Raw genomic sequence first — 17,403 nt, forward strand, 5'->3', positions numbered from 1 at the left:
ATGCAGCCTTTGTTGCCACCCACCAGTTGATTCCTGCTCAGTGTTGGGAGGCGACAGGAGCAGAGAGAAGGCCCACACAGACGTTTCCCTTCAGGATTTCAGCTTTCGCGGATGCAACTCTAACAGCCAAGGTGAGAATCTGCTTTTTGCCTGATCGGATCAACAGATGGAGGAAAACTTAAGAAGATGGATCCAGGAATAGATCCCTCCCCCGTCCTGCCACAAAGACACTCTTGGATCCCAAATGGACTCGAGAGAAGGTGGAAGTGCGGGAAAGATAGAGTCACAGATGGAGCTGGGTGATTTTTCCGGAGTGGGAAGCAAAAATTTGCACTGAAGGGAGGAAAACAGTAAACTAATGCAAAACAACCAACAGGTTGTAGTCATAGGAGCTGTTGCTGTGGTGTGTTGAGTTTTCTTACAGCACGGATTAAACAGCTGTGTAAACATGAAGGCCACTGATGTAAACATGTCTCTCTCTGCAAGAACGCATTAAAAAGATCTGCAGCAAAAGAAATCTAACAAACTTCTTAATGCATCAAAATCAACTTCCATAAGTGATCCGATCGCTTCACCGGGAAGATTGTCCTCCGAGAGACGTTTTGTGCTGACTCGTAAAGAGCCTGCAGGAATAAACAAGCCTGCATCTCTGCAGAGCGCCTGGTGAACATCACCACGGCTTCAAAGCCTCCGCTTCGTCCTTCCTTCCTTCCTGCGTCGCAAAACCGTTTTGGGAAGAAAAAAAAACACGTTTCAAAAATGTTTGATTAACTGGACGTTAACGAGATTCCAGGCGGGACAGGAAGGGATTTGAGATTCGTCCAGGACACATTTTCAAAGCTCTTAATGAGATGCTGGGACGCATCAAGCCGTGGGGGGTGTTTTATTAAAGGGAAACACAACGACGGACGATGACTGTAACCCGGCGTGTTTACAAACGTCGTGTGTTGTTCTTTAACGTTCTCTCCCAACCAAATAAAGCAAGCAAACGGAATGAGAAGCAGGGCCGACGTTCAGGTTAGCTGGCCACATCTCACACACCTGAGATGTCGTAATGACGTGATTTATGAGTGCATCTGGTGGGAAGGCACGACTGAGGCAAAAATATGTTTTTATTCGTGATATTTTATCCTGAAAAAGCCAGCATCCAGCATGTTTTTGGTGTTTCTCTACTCCAACGCACCAAATTCAGTGGTTGATCACCTGTGCAGCAGCTCATCAGGCTCTGCAGAAGCCTGTTAATCACCTGAAACCAATATGGTCACCATGGTAACTACTGGTTTTCAATAGCCCCCCCCCAAGAGCATAGATGTTGATGTTTAGGGTGCCTGATAGAAGCAGCTCACTTTCACATCATCATCATCATCATCACCCTACCAGCCTGGAGATCCCCAAAGTTCTGGTTCCTCTCCTTCACGCGACCTCATCACTTATCCTGTTCGGCTCCTTTTTGTTACTTCTGTTCGTCATTTCCTCTGGTGGGCGGGGCTAAAGAAAGCCAAACACACTTGAGTGAATAAACCCTGAAATGTTTTTTTCTCCTTGTCTCTTGGTCCATTTGTGAATTTCACCTCACTGCTTAGGCAAAATGACAAACAAACAAACAAACAAACAAACAAACAAACATTTCATCTTAACTGGTTTATTCCCAGATGCTGCGTTTGACCTCAGGACGTCTAGGGAGTCTGCTGGCCAGGAGGACGAGCGTCATGTCCGCCAGCAGCAGCAGGATGGCGAGCCATGGTGACCTTCTTGTTCCTCTGATGCATCTTTTCTGCGTTAAGCTGCTTCTAGACACCAGGACCTAATTGTTTATCCAGTGAATGATTTATCTTTGGACTAAATAATAAACTTATAACAGACCCAAACAACAACAAAAATGTCTTTGCGGATTCCCATAAGAACGTTTAATAACATTTATAATAAATATAAATCCATTTAAATCTAAAGAGGCCGTCGGGAATAACGCAGGGATCAGCATAAAATAAACCTCACGAGACATTTTGATTCAAATCCTTTTACTCAGAACAGAAGATGACGGAGACCACCAGATGGTGCTGTTGCATCATCGTTCTCATATTTTGAGCACAGATTCCTTAGAAAAGTCAACTTTAAATGGTAAATGGCCTGTATTTGATATAGAAAAGTCAACTTTAAATGGTAAATGGCCTGTATTTGATATAGAAAAGTCAACTTTAAATGGTAAATGGCCTGTATTTGATATAGAAAAGTCGACTTTAAATGGTAAATGGCCTGTATTTGATATAGAAAAGTCGACTTTAAATGGTAAATGGCCTGTATTTGATATAGAAAAGTCGACTTTAAATGGTAAATGGCCTGTATTTGATATAGAAAAGTCGACTTTAAATGGTAAATGGCCTGTATTTGATATAGAAGTCGACTTTAAATGGTAAATGGCCTGTATTTGATATAGAAAAGTCGACTTTAAATGGTAAATGGCCTGTATTTGATATAGAAAAGTCGACTTTAAATGGTAAATGGCCTGTATTTGATATAGAAAAGTCGACTTTAAATGGTAAATGGCCTGTATTTGATATAGAAAAGTCGACTTTAAATGGTAAATGGCCTGTATTTGATATAGAAAAGTCGACTTTAAATGGTAAATGGCCTGTATTTGATATAGAAAAGTCGACTTTAAATGGTAAATGGCCTGTATTTGATATAGAAAAGTCGACTTTAAATGGTAAATGGCCTGTATTTGATATAGAAAAGTCGACTTTAAATGGTAAATGGCCTGTATTTGATATAGAAAAGTCGACTTTAAATGGTAAATGGCCTGTATTTGATATAGAAAAGTCGACTTTAAATGGTAAATGGCCTGTATTTGATATAGAAAAGTCGACTTTAAATGGTAAATGGCCTGTATTTGATATAGAAAAGTCGACTTTAAATGGTAAATGGCCTGTATTTGATATAGAAAAGTCGACTTTAAATGGTAAATGGCCTGTATTTGATATAGAAAAGTCGACTTTAAATGGTAAATGGCCTGTATTTGATATAGAAAAGTCGACTTTAAATGGTAAATGGCCTGTATTTGATATAGAAAAGTCGACTTTAAATGGTAAATGGCCTGTATTTGATATAGAAAAGTCGACTTTAAATGGTAAATGGCCTGTATTTGATATAGAAAAGTCGACTTTAAATGGTAAATGGCCTGTATTTGATATAGAAAAGTCGACTTTAAATGGTAAATGGCCTGTATTTGATATAGAAAAGTCGACTTTAAATGGTAAATGGCCTGTATTTGATATAGAAAAGTCGACTTTAAATGGTAAATGGCCTGTATTTGATATAGAAAAGTCGACTTTAAATGGTAAATGGCCTGTATTTGATATAGAAAAGTCGACTTTAAATGGTAAATGGCCTGTATTTGATATAGAAAAGTCGACTTTAAATGGTAAATGGCCTGTATTTGATATAGAAAAGTCGACTTTAAATGGTAAATGGCCTGTATTTGATATAGAAAAGTCGACTTTAAATGGTAAATGGCCTGTATTTGATATAGAAAAGTCGACTTTAAATGGTAAATGGCCTGTATTTGATATAGAAAAGTCGACTTTAAATGGTAAATGGCCTGTATTTGATATAGAAAAGTCGACTTTAAATGGTAAATGGCCTGTATTTGATATAGAAAAGTCGACTTTAAATGGTAAATGGCCTGTATTTGATATAGAAAAGTCGACTTTAAATGGTAAATGGCCTGTATTTGATATAGAAAAGTCGACTTTAAATGGTAAATGGCCTGTATTTGATATAGAAAAGTCGACTTTAAATGGTAAATGGCCTGTATTTGATATAGAAAAGTCGACTTTAAATGGTAAATGGCCTGTATTTGATATAGAAAAGTCGACTTTAAATGGTAAATGGCCTGTATTTGATATAGAAAAGTCGACTTTAAATGGTAAATGGCCTGTATTTGATATAGAAAAGTCGACTTTAAATGGTAAATGGCCTGTATTTGATATAGAAAAGTCGACTTTAAATGGTAAATGGCCTGTATTTGATATAGAAAAGTCGACTTTAAATGGTAAATGGCCTGTATTTGATATAGAAAAGTCGACTTTAAATGGTAAATGGCCTGTATTTGATATAGAAAAGTCGACTTTAAATGGTAAATGGCCTGTATTTGATATAGAAAAGTCGACTTTAAATGGTAAATGGCCTGTATTTGATATAGAAAAGTCGACTTTAAATGGTAAATGGCCTGTATTTGATATAGAAAAGTCGACTTTAAATGGTAAATGGCCTGTATTTGATATAGAAAAGTCGACTTTAAATGGTAAATGGCCTGTATTTGATATAGAAAAGTCGACTTTAAATGGTAAATGGCCTGTATTTGATATAGAAAAGTCGACTTTAAATGGTAAATGGCCTGTATTTGATATAGAAAAGTCGACTTTAAATGGTAAATGGCCTGTATTTGATATAGAAAAGTCGACTTTAAATGGTAAATGGCCTGTATTTGATATAGAAAAGTCGACTTTAAATGGTAAATGGCCTGTATTTGATATAGAAAAGTCGACTTTAAATGGTAAATGGCCTGTATTTGATATAGAAAAGTCGACTTTAAATGGTAAATGGCCTGTATTTGATATAGAAAAGTCGACTTTAAATGGTAAATGGCCTGTATTTGATATAGAAAAGTCGACTTTAAATGGTAAATGGCCTGTATTTGATATAGAAAAGTCGACTTTAAATGGTAAATGGCCTGTATTTGATATAGAAAAGTCGACTTTAAATGGTAAATGGCCTGTATTTGATATAGAAAAGTCGACTTTAAATGGTAAATGGCCTGTATTTGATATAGAAAAGTCGACTTTAAATGGTAAATGGCCTGTATTTGATATAGAAAAGTCGACTTTAAATGGTAAATGGCCTGTATTTGATATAGAAAAGTCGACTTTAAATGGTAAATGGCCTGTATTTGATATAGAAAAGTCGACTTTAAATGGTAAATGGCCTGTATTTGATATAGAAAAGTCGACTTTAAATGGTAAATGGCCTGTATTTGATATAGAAAAGTCGACTTTAAATGGTAAATGGCCTGTATTTGATATAGAAAAGTCGACTTTAAATGGTAAATGGCCTGTATTTGATATAGAAAAGTCGACTTTAAATGGTAAATGGCCTGTATTTGATATAGAAAAGTCGACTTTAAATGGTAAATGGCCTGTATTTGATATAGAAAAGTCGACTTTAAATGGTAAATGGCCTGTATTTGATATAGAAAAGTCGACTTTAAATGGTAAATGGCCTGTATTTGATATAGAAAAGTCGACTTTAAATGGTAAATGGCCTGTATTTGATATAGAAAAGTCGACTTTAAATGGTAAATGGCCTGTATTTGATATAGAAAAGTCGACTTTAAATGGTAAATGGCCTGTATTTGATATAGAAAAGTCGACTTTAAATGGTAAATGGCCTGTATTTGATATAGAAAAGTCGACTTTAAATGGTAAATGGCCTGTATTTGATATAGAAAAGTCGACTTTAAATGGTAAATGGCCTGTATTTGATATAGAAAAGTCGACTTTAAATGGTAAATGGCCTGTATTTGATATAGAAAAGTCGACTTTAAATGGTAAATGGCCTGTATTTGATATAGAAAAGTCGACTTTAAATGGTAAATGGCCTGTATTTGATATAGAAAAGTCGACTTTAAATGGTAAATGGCCTGTATTTGATATAGAAAAGTCGACTTTAAATGGTAAATGGCCTGTATTTGATATAGAAAAGTCGACTTTAAATGGTAAATGGCCTGTATTTGATATAGAAAAGTCGACTTTAAATGGTAAATGGCCTGTATTTGATATAGAAAAGTCGACTTTAAATGGTAAATGGCCTGTATTTGATATAGAAAAGTCGACTTTAAATGGTAAATGGCCTGTATTTGATATAGAAAAGTCGACTTTAAATGGTAAATGGCCTGTATTTGATATAGAAAAGTCGACTTTAAATGGTAAATGGCCTGTATTTGATATAGAAAAGTCGACTTTAAATGGTAAATGGCCTGTATTTGATATAGAAAAGTCGACTTTAAATGGTAAATGGCCTGTATTTGATATAGAAAAGTCGACTTTAAATGGTAAATGGCCTGTATTTGATATAGAAAAGTCGACTTTAAATGGTAAATGGCCTGTATTTGATATAGAAAAGTCGACTTTAAATGGTAAATGGCCTGTATTTGATATAGAAAAGTCGACTTTAAATGGTAAATGGCCTGTATTTGATATAGAAAAGTCGACTTTAAATGGTAAATGGCCTGTATTTGATATAGAAAAGTCGACTTTAAATGGTAAATGGCCTGTATTTGATATAGAAAAGTCGACTTTAAATGGTAAATGGCCTGTATTTGATATAGAAAAGTCGACTTTAAATGGTAAATGGCCTGTATTTGATATAGAAAAGTCGACTTTAAATGGTAAATGGCCTGTATTTGATATAGAAAAGTCGACTTTAAATGGTAAATGGCCTGTATTTGATATAGAAAAGTCGACTTTAAATGGTAAATGGCCTGTATTTGATATAGAAAAGTCGACTTTAAATGGTAAATGGCCTGTATTTGATATAGAAAAGTCGACTTTAAATGGTAAATGGCCTGTATTTGATATAGAAAAGTCGACTTTAAATGGTAAATGGCCTGTATTTGATATAGAAAAGTCGACTTTAAATGGTAAATGGCCTGTATTTGATATAGAAAAGTCGACTTTAAATGGTAAATGGCCTGTATTTGATATAGAAAAGTCGACTTTAAATGGTAAATGGCCTGTATTTGATATAGAAAAGTCGACTTTAAATGGTAAATGGCCTGTATTTGATATAGAAAAGTCGACTTTAAATGGTAAATGGCCTGTATTTGATATAGAAAAGTCGACTTTAAATGGTAAATGGCCTGTATTTGATATAGAAAAGTCGACTTTAAATGGTAAATGGCCTGTATTTGATATAGAAAAGTCGACTTTAAATGGTAAATGGCCTGTATTTGATATAGAAAAGTCGACTTTAAATGGTAAATGGCCTGTATTTGATATAGAAAAGTCGACTTTAAATGGTAAATGGCCTGTATTTGATATAGAAAAGTCGACTTTAAATGGTAAATGGCCTGTATTTGATATAGAAAAGTCGACTTTAAATGGTAAATGGCCTGTATTTGATATAGAAAAGTCGACTTTAAATGGTAAATGGCCTGTATTTGATATAGAAAAGTCGACTTTAAATGGTAAATGGCCTGTATTTGATATAGAAAAGTCGACTTTAAATGGTAAATGGCCTGTATTTGATATAGAAAAGTCGACTTTAAATGGTAAATGGCCTGTATTTGATATAGAAAAGTCGACTTTAAATGGTAAATGGCCTGTATTTGATATAGAAAAGTCGACTTTAAATGGTAAATGGCCTGTATTTGATATAGAAAAGTCGACTTTAAATGGTAAATGGCCTGTATTTGATATAGAAAAGTCGACTTTAAATGGTAAATGGCCTGTATTTGATATAGAAAAGTCGACTTTAAATGGTAAATGGCCTGTATTTGATATAGAAAAGTCGACTTTAAATGGTAAATGGCCTGTATTTGATATAGAAAAGTCGACTTTAAATGGTAAATGGCCTGTATTTGATATAGAAAAGTCGACTTTAAATGGTAAATGGCCTGTATTTGATATAGAAAAGTCGACTTTAAATGGTAAATGGCCTGTATTTGATATAGAAAAGTCGACTTTAAATGGTAAATGGCCTGTATTTGATATAGAAAAGTCGACTTTAAATGGTAAATGGCCTGTATTTGATATAGAAAAGTCGACTTTAAATGGTAAATGGCCTGTATTTGATATAGAAAAGTCGACTTTAAATGGTAAATGGCCTGTATTTGATATAGAAAAGTCGACTTTAAATGGTAAATGGCCTGTATTTGATATAGAAAAGTCGACTTTAAATGGTAAATGGCCTGTATTTGATATAGAAAAGTCGACTTTAAATGGTAAATGGCCTGTATTTGATATAGAAAAGTCGACTTTAAATGGTAAATGGCCTGTATTTGATATAGAAAAGTCGACTTTAAATGGTAAATGGCCTGTATTTGATATAGAAAAGTCGACTTTAAATGGTAAATGGCCTGTATTTGATATAGAAAAGTCGACTTTAAATGGTAAATGGCCTGTATTTGATATAGAAAAGTCGACTTTAAATGGTAAATGGCCTGTATTTGATATAGAAAAGTCGACTTTAAATGGTAAATGGCCTGTATTTGATATAGAAAAGTCGACTTTAAATGGTAAATGGCCTGTATTTGATATAGAAAAGTCGACTTTAAATGGTAAATGGCCTGTATTTGATATAGAAAAGTCGACTTTAAATGGTAAATGGCCTGTATTTGATATAGAAAAGTCGACTTTAAATGGTAAATGGCCTGTATTTGATATAGAAAAGTCGACTTTAAATGGTAAATGGCCTGTATTTGATATAGAAAAGTCGACTTTAAATGGTAAATGGCCTGTATTTGATATAGAAAAGTCGACTTTAAATGGTAAATGGCCTGTATTTGATATAGAAAAGTCGACTTTAAATGGTAAATGGCCTGTATTTGATATAGAAAAGTCGACTTTAAATGGTAAATGGCCTGTATTTGATATAGAAAAGTCGACTTTAAATGGTAAATGGCCTGTATTTGATATAGAAAAGTCGACTTTAAATGGTAAATGGCCTGTATTTGATATAGAAAAGTCGACTTTAAATGGTAAATGGCCTGTATTTGATATAGAAAAGTCGACTTTAAATGGTAAATGGCCTGTATTTGATATAGAAAAGTCGACTTTAAATGGTAAATGGCCTGTATTTGATATAGAAAAGTCGACTTTAAATGGTAAATGGCCTGTATTTGATATAGAAAAGTCGACTTTAAATGGTAAATGGCCTGTATTTGATATAGAAAAGTCGACTTTAAATGGTAAATGGCCTGTATTTGATATAGAAAAGTCGACTTTAAATGGTAAATGGCCTGTATTTGATATAGAAAAGTCGACTTTAAATGGTAAATGGCCTGTATTTGATATAGAAAAGTCGACTTTAAATGGTAAATGGCCTGTATTTGATATAGAAAAGTCGACTTTAAATGGTAAATGGCCTGTATTTGATATAGAAAAGTCGACTTTAAATGGTAAATGGCCTGTATTTGATATAGAAAAGTCGACTTTAAATGGTAAATGGCCTGTATTTGATATAGAAAAGTCGACTTTAAATGGTAAATGGCCTGTATTTGATATAGAAAAGTCGACTTTAAATGGTAAATGGCCTGTATTTGATATAGAAAAGTCGACTTTAAATGGTAAATGGCCTGTATTTGATATAGAAAAGTCGACTTTAAATGGTAAATGGCCTGTATTTGATATAGAAAAGTCGACTTTAAATGGTAAATGGCCTGTATTTGATATAGAAAAGTCGACTTTAAATGGTAAATGGCCTGTATTTGATATAGAAAAGTCGACTTTAAATGGTAAATGGCCTGTATTTGATATAGAAAAGTCGACTTTAAATGGTAAATGGCCTGTATTTGATATAGAAAAGTCGACTTTAAATGGTAAATGGCCTGTATTTGATATAGAAAAGTCGACTTTAAATGGTAAATGGCCTGTATTTGATATAGAAAAGTCGACTTTAAATGGTAAATGGCCTGTATTTGATATAGAAAAGTCGACTTTAAATGGTAAATGGCCTGTATTTGATATAGAAAAGTCGACTTTAAATGGTAAATGGCCTGTATTTGATATAGAAAAGTCGACTTTAAATGGTAAATGGCCTGTATTTGATATAGAAAAGTCGACTTTAAATGGTAAATGGCCTGTATTTGATATAGAAAAGTCGACTTTAAATGGTAAATGGCCTGTATTTGATATAGAAAAGTCGACTTTAAATGGTAAATGGCCTGTATTTGATATAGAAAAGTCGACTTTAAATGGTAAATGGCCTGTATTTGATATAGAAAAGTCGACTTTAAATGGTAAATGGCCTGTATTTGATATAGAAAAGTCGACTTTAAATGGTAAATGGCCTGTATTTGATATAGAAAAGTCGACTTTAAATGGTAAATGGCCTGTATTTGATATAGAAAAGTCGACTTTAAATGGTAAATGGCCTGTATTTGATATAGAAAAGTCGACTTTAAATGGTAAATGGCCTGTATTTGATATAGAAAAGTCGACTTTAAATGGTAAATGGCCTGTATTTGATATAGAAAAGTCGACTTTAAATGGTAAATGGCCTGTATTTGATATAGAAAAGTCGACTTTAAATGGTAAATGGCCTGTATTTGATATAGAAAAGTCGACTTTAAATGGTAAATGGCCTGTATTTGATATAGAAAAGTCGACTTTAAATGGTAAATGGCCTGTATTTGATATAGAAAAGTCGACTTTAAATGGTAAATGGCCTGTATTTGATATAGAAAAGTCGACTTTAAATGGTAAATGGCCTGTATTTGATATAGAAAAGTCGACTTTAAATGGTAAATGGCCTGTATTTGATATAGAAAAGTCGACTTTAAATGGTAAATGGCCTGTATTTGATATAGAAAAGTCGACTTTAAATGGTAAATGGCCTGTATTTGATATAGAAAAGTCGACTTTAAATGGTAAATGGCCTGTATTTGATATAGAAAAGTCGACTTTAAATGGTAAATGGCCTGTATTTGATATAGAAAAGTCGACTTTAAATGGTAAATGGCCTGTATTTGATATAGAAAAGTCGACTTTAAATGGTAAATGGCCTGTATTTGATATAGAAAAGTCGACTTTAAATGGTAAATGGCCTGTATTTGATATAGAAAAGTCGACTTTAAATGGTAAATGGCCTGTATTTGATATAGAAAAGTCGACTTTAAATGGTAAATGGCCTGTATTTGATATAGAAAAGTCGACTTTAAATGGTAAATGGCCTGTATTTGATATAGAAAAGTCGACTTTAAATGGTAAATGGCCTGTATTTGATATAGAAAAGTCGACTTTAAATGGTAAATGGCCTGTATTTGATATAGAAAAGTCGACTTTAAATGGTAAATGGCCTGTATTTGATATAGAAAAGTCGACTTTAAATGGTAAATGGCCTGTATTTGATATAGAAAAGTCGACTTTAAATGGTAAATGGCCTGTATTTGATATAGAAAAGTCGACTTTAAATGGTAAATGGCCTGTATTTGATATAGAAAAGTCGACTTTAAATGGTAAATGGCCTGTATTTGATATAGAAAAGTCGACTTTAAATGGTAAATGGCCTGTATTTGATATAGAAAAGTCGACTTTAAATGGTAAATGGCCTGTATTTGATATAGAAAAGTCGACTTTAAATGGTAAATGGCCTGTATTTGATATAGAAAAGTCGACTTTAAATGGTAAATGGCCTGTATTTGATATAGAAAAGTCGACTTTAAATGGTAAATGGCCTGTATTTGATATAGAAAAGTCGACTTTAAATGGTAAATGGCCTGTATTTGATATAGAAAAGTCGACTTTAAATGGTAAATGGCCTGTATTTGATATAGAAAAGTCGACTTTAAATGGTAAATGGCCTGTATTTGATATAGAAAAGTCGACTTTAAATGGTAAATGGCCTGTATTTGATATAGAAAAGTCGACTTTAAATGGTAAATGGCCTGTATTTGATATAGAAAAGTCGACTTTAAATGGTAAATGGCCTGTATTTGATATAGAAAAGTCGACTTTAAATGGTAAATGGCCTGTATTTGATATAGAAAAGTCGACTTTAAATGGTAAATGGCCTGTATTTGATATAGAAAAGTCGACTTTAAATGGTAAATGGCCTGTATTTGATATAGAAAAGTCGACTTTAAATGGTAAATGGCCTGTATTTGATATAGAAAAGTCGACTTTAAATGGTAAATGGCCTGTATTTGATATAGAAAAGTCGACTTTAAATGGTAAATGGCCTGTATTTGATATAGAAAAGTCGACTTTAAATGGTAAATGGCCTGTATTTGATATAGAAAAGTCGACTTTAAATGGTAAATGGCCTGTATTTGATATAGAAAAGTCGACTTTAAATGGTAAATGGCCTGTATTTGATATAGAAAAGTCGACTTTAAATGGTAAATGGCCTGTATTTGATATAGAAAAGTCGACTTTAAATGGTAAATGGCCTGTATTTGATATAGAAAAGTCGACTTTAAATGGTAAATGGCCTGTATTTGATATAGAAAAGTCGACTTTAAATGGTAAATGGCCTGTATTTGATATAGAAAAGTCGACTTTAAATGGTAAATGGCCTGTATTTGATATAGAAAAGTCGACTTTAAATGGTAAATGGCCTGTATTTGATATAGAAAAGTCGACTTTAAATGGTAAATGGCCTGTATTTGATATAGAAAAGTCGACTTTAAATGGTAAATGGCCTGTATTTGATATAGAAAAGTCGACTTTAAATGGTAAATGGCCTGTATTTGATATAGAAAAGTCGACTTTAAATGGTAAATGGCCTGTATTTGATATAGAAAAGTCGACTTTAAATGGTAAATGGCCTGTATTTGATATAGAAAAGTCGACTTTAAATGGTAAATGGCCTGTATTTGATATAGAAAAGTCGACTTTAAATGGTAAATGGCCTGTATTTGATATAGAAAAGTCGACTTTAAATGGTAAATGGCCTGTATTTGATATAGAAAAGTCGACTTTAAATGGTAAATGGCCTGTATTTGATATAGAAAAGTCGACTTTAAATGGTAAATGGCCTGTATTTGATATAGAAAAGTCGACTTTAAATGGTAAATGGCCTGTATTTGATATAGAAAAGTCGACTTTAAATGGTAAATGGCCTGTATTTGATATAGAAAAGTCGACTTTAAATGGTAAATGGCCTGTATTTGATATAGAAAAGTCGACTTTAAATGGTAAATGGCCTGTATTTGATATAGAAAAGTCGACTTTAAATGGTAAATGGCCTGTATTTGATATAGAAAAGTCGACTTTAAATGGTAAATGGCCTGTATTTGATATAGAAAAGTCGACTTTAAATGGTAAATGGCCTGTATTTGATATAGAAAAGTCGACTTTAAATGGTAAATGGCCTGTATTTGATATAGAAAAGTCGACTTTAAATGGTAAATGGCCTGTATTTGATATAGAAAAGTCGACTTTAAATGGTAAATGGCCTGTATTTGATATAGAAAAGTCGACTTTAAATGGTAAATGGCCTGTATTTGATATAGAAAAGTCGACTTTAAATGGTAAATGGCCTGTATTTGATATAGAAAAGTCGACTTTAAATGGTAAATGGCCTGTATTTGATATAGAAAAGTCGACTTTAAATGGTAAATGGCCTGTATTTGATATAGAAAAGTCGACTTTAAATGGTAAATGGCCTGTATTTGATATAGAAAAGTCGACTTTAAATGGTAAATGGCCTGTATTTGATATAGAAAAGTCGACTTTAAATGGTAAATGGCCTGTATTTGATATAGAAAAGTCGACTTTAAATGGTAAATGGCCTGTATTTGATATAGAAAAGTCGACTTTAAATGGTAAATGGCCTGTATTTGATATAGAAAAGTCGACTTTAAATGGTAAATGGCCTGTATTTGATATAGAAAAGTCGACTTTAAATGGTAAATGGCCTGTATTTGATATAGAAAAGTCGACTTTAAATGGTAAATGGCCTGTATTTGATATAGAAAAGTCGACTTTAAATGGTAAATGGCCTGTATTTGATATAGAAAAGTCGACTTTAAATGGTAAATGGCCTGTATTTGATATAGAAAAGTCGACTTTAAATGGTAAATGGCCTGTATTTGATATAGAAAAGTCGACTTTAAATGGTAAATGGCCTGTATTTGATATAGAAAAGTCGACTTTAAATGGTAAATGGCCTGTATTTGATATAGAAAAGTCGACTTTAAATGGTAAATGGCCTGTATTTGATATAGAAAAGTCGACTTTAAATGGCCTGTATTTGATATAGAAAAGTCAACTTTAAATGGTAAATGGCCTGTATTTGATATAGAAAAGTCGACTTTAAATGGTAAATGGCCTGTATTTGATATAGAAAAGTCGACTTTAAATGGTAAATGGCCTGTATTTGATATAGAAAAGTCGACTTTAAATGGTAAATGGCCTGTATTTGATATAGAAAAGTCGACTTTAAATGGTAAATGGCCTGTATTTGATATAGAAAAGTCGACTTTAAATGGTAAATGGCCTGTATTTGATATAGAAAAGTCGACTTTAAATGGTAAATGGCCTGTATTTGATATAGAAAAGTCGACTTTAAATCGTAAATGGCCTGTATTTGATATAGAAAAGTCGACTTTAAATGGTAAATGGCCTGTATTTGATATAGAAAAGTCGACTTTAAATGGTAAATGGCCTGTATTTGATATAGAAAAGTCGACTTTAAATGGTAAATGGCCTGTATTTGATATAGAAAAGTCGACTTTAAATGGTAAATGGCCTGTATTTGATATAGAAAAGTCGACTTTAAATGGTAAATGGCCTGTATTTGATATAGAAAAGTCGACTTTAAATGGTAAATGGCCTGTATTTGATATAGAAAAGTCGACTTTAAATGGTAAATGGCCTGTATTTGATATAGAAAAGTCGACTTTAAATGGTAAATGGCCTGTATTTGATATAGAAAAGTCGACTTTAAATGGTAAATGGCCTGTATTTGATATAGAAAAGTCGACTTTAAATGGTAAATGGCCTGTATTTGATATAGAAAAGTCGACTTTAAATGGTAAATGGCCTGTATTTGATATAGAAAAGTCGACTTTAAATGGTAAATGGCCTGTATTTGATATAGAAAAGTCGACTTTAAATGGTAAATGGCCTGTATTTGATATAGAAAAGTCGACTTTAAATGGTAAATGGCCTGTATTTGATATAGAAAAGTCAACTTTAAATGGTAAATGGCCTGTATTTGATATAGAAAAGTCGACTTTAAATGGTAAATGGCCTGTATTTGATATAGAAAAGTCGACTTTAAATGGCCTGTATTTGATATAGAAAAGTCAACTTTAAATGGTAAATGGCCTGTATTTGATATAGAAAAGTCGACTTTAAATGGTAAATGGCCTGTATTTGATATAGAAAAGTCGACTTTAAATGGTAAATGGCCTGTATTTGATATAGAAAAGTCGACTTTAAATGGTAAATGGCCTGTATTTGATATAGAAAAGTCGACTTTAAATGGTAAATGGCCTGTATTTGATATAGAAAAGTCGACTTTAAATGGTAAATGGCCTGTATTTGATATAGAAAAGTCGACTTTATGAGGGAACGCTGAACCAGACTCCTGTTCGTCCGTGCAGAGGTGTCAGACACGGTGGACATGTCTCGGCCGATGTACTGCGACCGTCTGGACATCCCTCTGCCGGACAAACCTTACAGAGATGTCCTGACGGATGCTGAGGAGAGCCTGAAACAGAAGGAGAAAGGACCCTGGAGCCAGCTGAGCAGAGAGGAGAAGATCGCCTGTGAGTGACGAAGATCAGAGCGCGCGCGCACACACACGCACGCAGACGCACGCGCGCGCACACACACATACAGCTTTTAACCACATTTTTATTGCTTTAAGTTTATTTTAAAGGGTTAAATGCTCGTAGACTTTTCAAAATAAAATCCCAGAGATGACGTTTGCGGTTCCATGTTTCGACCAAACAGACAAAAAGAGCAAAATTTCAGACTCTCACATATATTTTATTGTTTAATGTTTATTTCTTTTAACATTTAAGGAGCTCTGGTGAAACAAACACATCCTCGGGTTTTATGTAACCATGTCTGCAGCAGAGACTATTTCTCTTTAATCATTTAAACTGTTTAAGTTTCTCTTGTCTTTTTTCAGCTTTGGGTTCTTTTATCATTAAACTTTACAGAAACGTTCAGCTAACTTCTGGAATTACTCGGAATGCTGAACATTCCTTAAACTGTGAGTTTCTCCAGCTGAAAAACATTAAAGGAACAACTTCCATGTTCGGACCCTTCCCCTGGTTCTGTTCTGGTTTAGGTAGGAGACAGACGATGGGCTCTGTTCAGAAACGAGGAATGAAGTGATTTTTCCCTTTTCCCTCCAGTGTATCGGCTCTCGTTCTGCCAGACCTACGCGGAGATGAAGAAGCCGACTGGAGAGTGGAAGACTGTCATCGGTGGCATTTTCTTCTTCGTGGGCTTCACTGGCCTGGTGGTCTGGTGGCAGAGAATCTACGGTAAAACCTGTGAAAACATCTCCAGATCTGTCGGAGTTCACTGATGTCTTGTTTTCTTTTTCCAGTCTACCCCCCTCGCCCCAGGACCTTTGATCCCGAGTGGCAGGCCATGCAGCTGCAGAGGATGTTGGACATGAGGGTCAATCCAATCCAGGGCTTCTCCGCCAAGTGGGACTATGAGAAGGGTCAGTGGAAGTGAACCGGTCCGGGCCGAGCTGGACCACCTGTCTCAGAAGAGCTTCTGCCAACATCTACATGAATTTAAAGAGGCTCATTTGATTGACAGCTTCTGTGATTTCAGTCCCTGCAGCCGTCCTCGTGTCTTCAGACAATAAAAACGTTGTCTTCTACCTAAAATCAGATTGTATTTTTTCAAGAATCACAACCGGATTTACAGAGTATAAACTGTGGGAAACCCCGCCCCTTTTTACACAGTTGTAGCTCAGGTAACAATCTGTTTCTCCCTCAAATCCCATCAGAGTGCAGAGTCCACACCTCTGACCCACTTCCATTATAGTTCACCCAAAACAAGCGGAAGACTGACATTTGTCCTACGTTAAGACATAAAAATTCACACTTAGCATCGAGCCTTCAGCTGCAGTGGTAGTTACCCTAATGAAAACTGGTAGTTACCATGGTGATCCTAATGAAAACTGGTAGTTAACATGGTGACCGTAATGAAAACCGGTAGTTACCATGGTGACCCTAATGAAAACCGGTAGTTAACATGGTGACCGTAATGAAAACCGGTAGTTACCATGGTGACCCTAATGAAAACCGGTAGTTACCATGGTGGCCCTAATGAAAACCGGTAGTTAACATGGTGACCGTAATGAAAACCGGTAGTTACCATGGTGACCCTAATGAAAACCGGTAGTTAACATGGTGACCGTAATGAAAACCGGTAGTTACCATGGTGACCCTATTGAAAACCGGTAGTTAACATGGTTACCGTAATGAAAACCGGTAGTTACCATGGTGACCCTATTGAAAACCGGTAGTTACCATGGTGACCCCATTGAAAACCGGTAGTTACCATGGTGACCCTATTGAAAACCGGTAGTTACCATGGTGGCCCTAATGAAAACCGGTAGTTAACATGGTGACCGTAATGAAAACCGGTAGTTACCATGGTGACCCTATTGAAAACCGGTAGTTAACATGGTGACCATAATGAAAACCGG

The 17,403-nt window shown here is 34.4% G+C and overlaps 1 protein-coding gene across 1 annotated transcript; it reads left to right on the forward strand.

The window, feature by feature from the left end:
* On the forward strand, nt 1-16,576 carry cox4i2 (cytochrome c oxidase subunit 4I2). The gene is made up of 5 exons (XM_015968762.3): nt 1-131; nt 1,653-1,743; nt 15,326-15,490; nt 16,088-16,219; nt 16,285-16,576. Exons 2-5 carry the CDS (start codon nt 1,653-1,655, stop codon nt 16,416-16,418), a joined length of 522 nt encoding a protein of 173 aa, XP_015824248.3. The 5' UTR covers nt 1-131; the 3' UTR covers nt 16,419-16,576.
* Nucleotides 16,577-17,403: the final 827 nt, after the last annotated feature.

Source organism: Nothobranchius furzeri, chromosome 15, assembly GCF_043380555.1.
Source record: "Nothobranchius furzeri strain GRZ-AD chromosome 15, NfurGRZ-RIMD1, whole genome shotgun sequence".
Lineage (NCBI taxonomy): Eukaryota > Metazoa > Chordata > Actinopteri > Cyprinodontiformes > Nothobranchiidae > Nothobranchius > Nothobranchius furzeri.

What these genes read in the sequence shown, in the direction of transcription:
- cox4i2 (XM_015968762.3), top strand. Translation starts at nt 1,653, where the DNA reads ATGCTGCGTTTGACCTCAGGACGTCTAGGGAGTCTGCTGGCCAGGAGG. An exon ending in CAGAGAGGAGAAGATCGCCT is followed by an intron (nt 15,491 to 16,087) that starts GTGAGTGACGAA and finishes TTTTCCCTCCAG; the next exon opens with TGTATCGGCTCTCGTTCTGC. An exon ending in CTGGTGGCAGAGAATCTACG is followed by an intron (nt 16,220 to 16,284) that starts GTAAAACCTGTG and finishes TTCTTTTTCCAG; the next exon opens with TCTACCCCCCTCGCCCCAGG.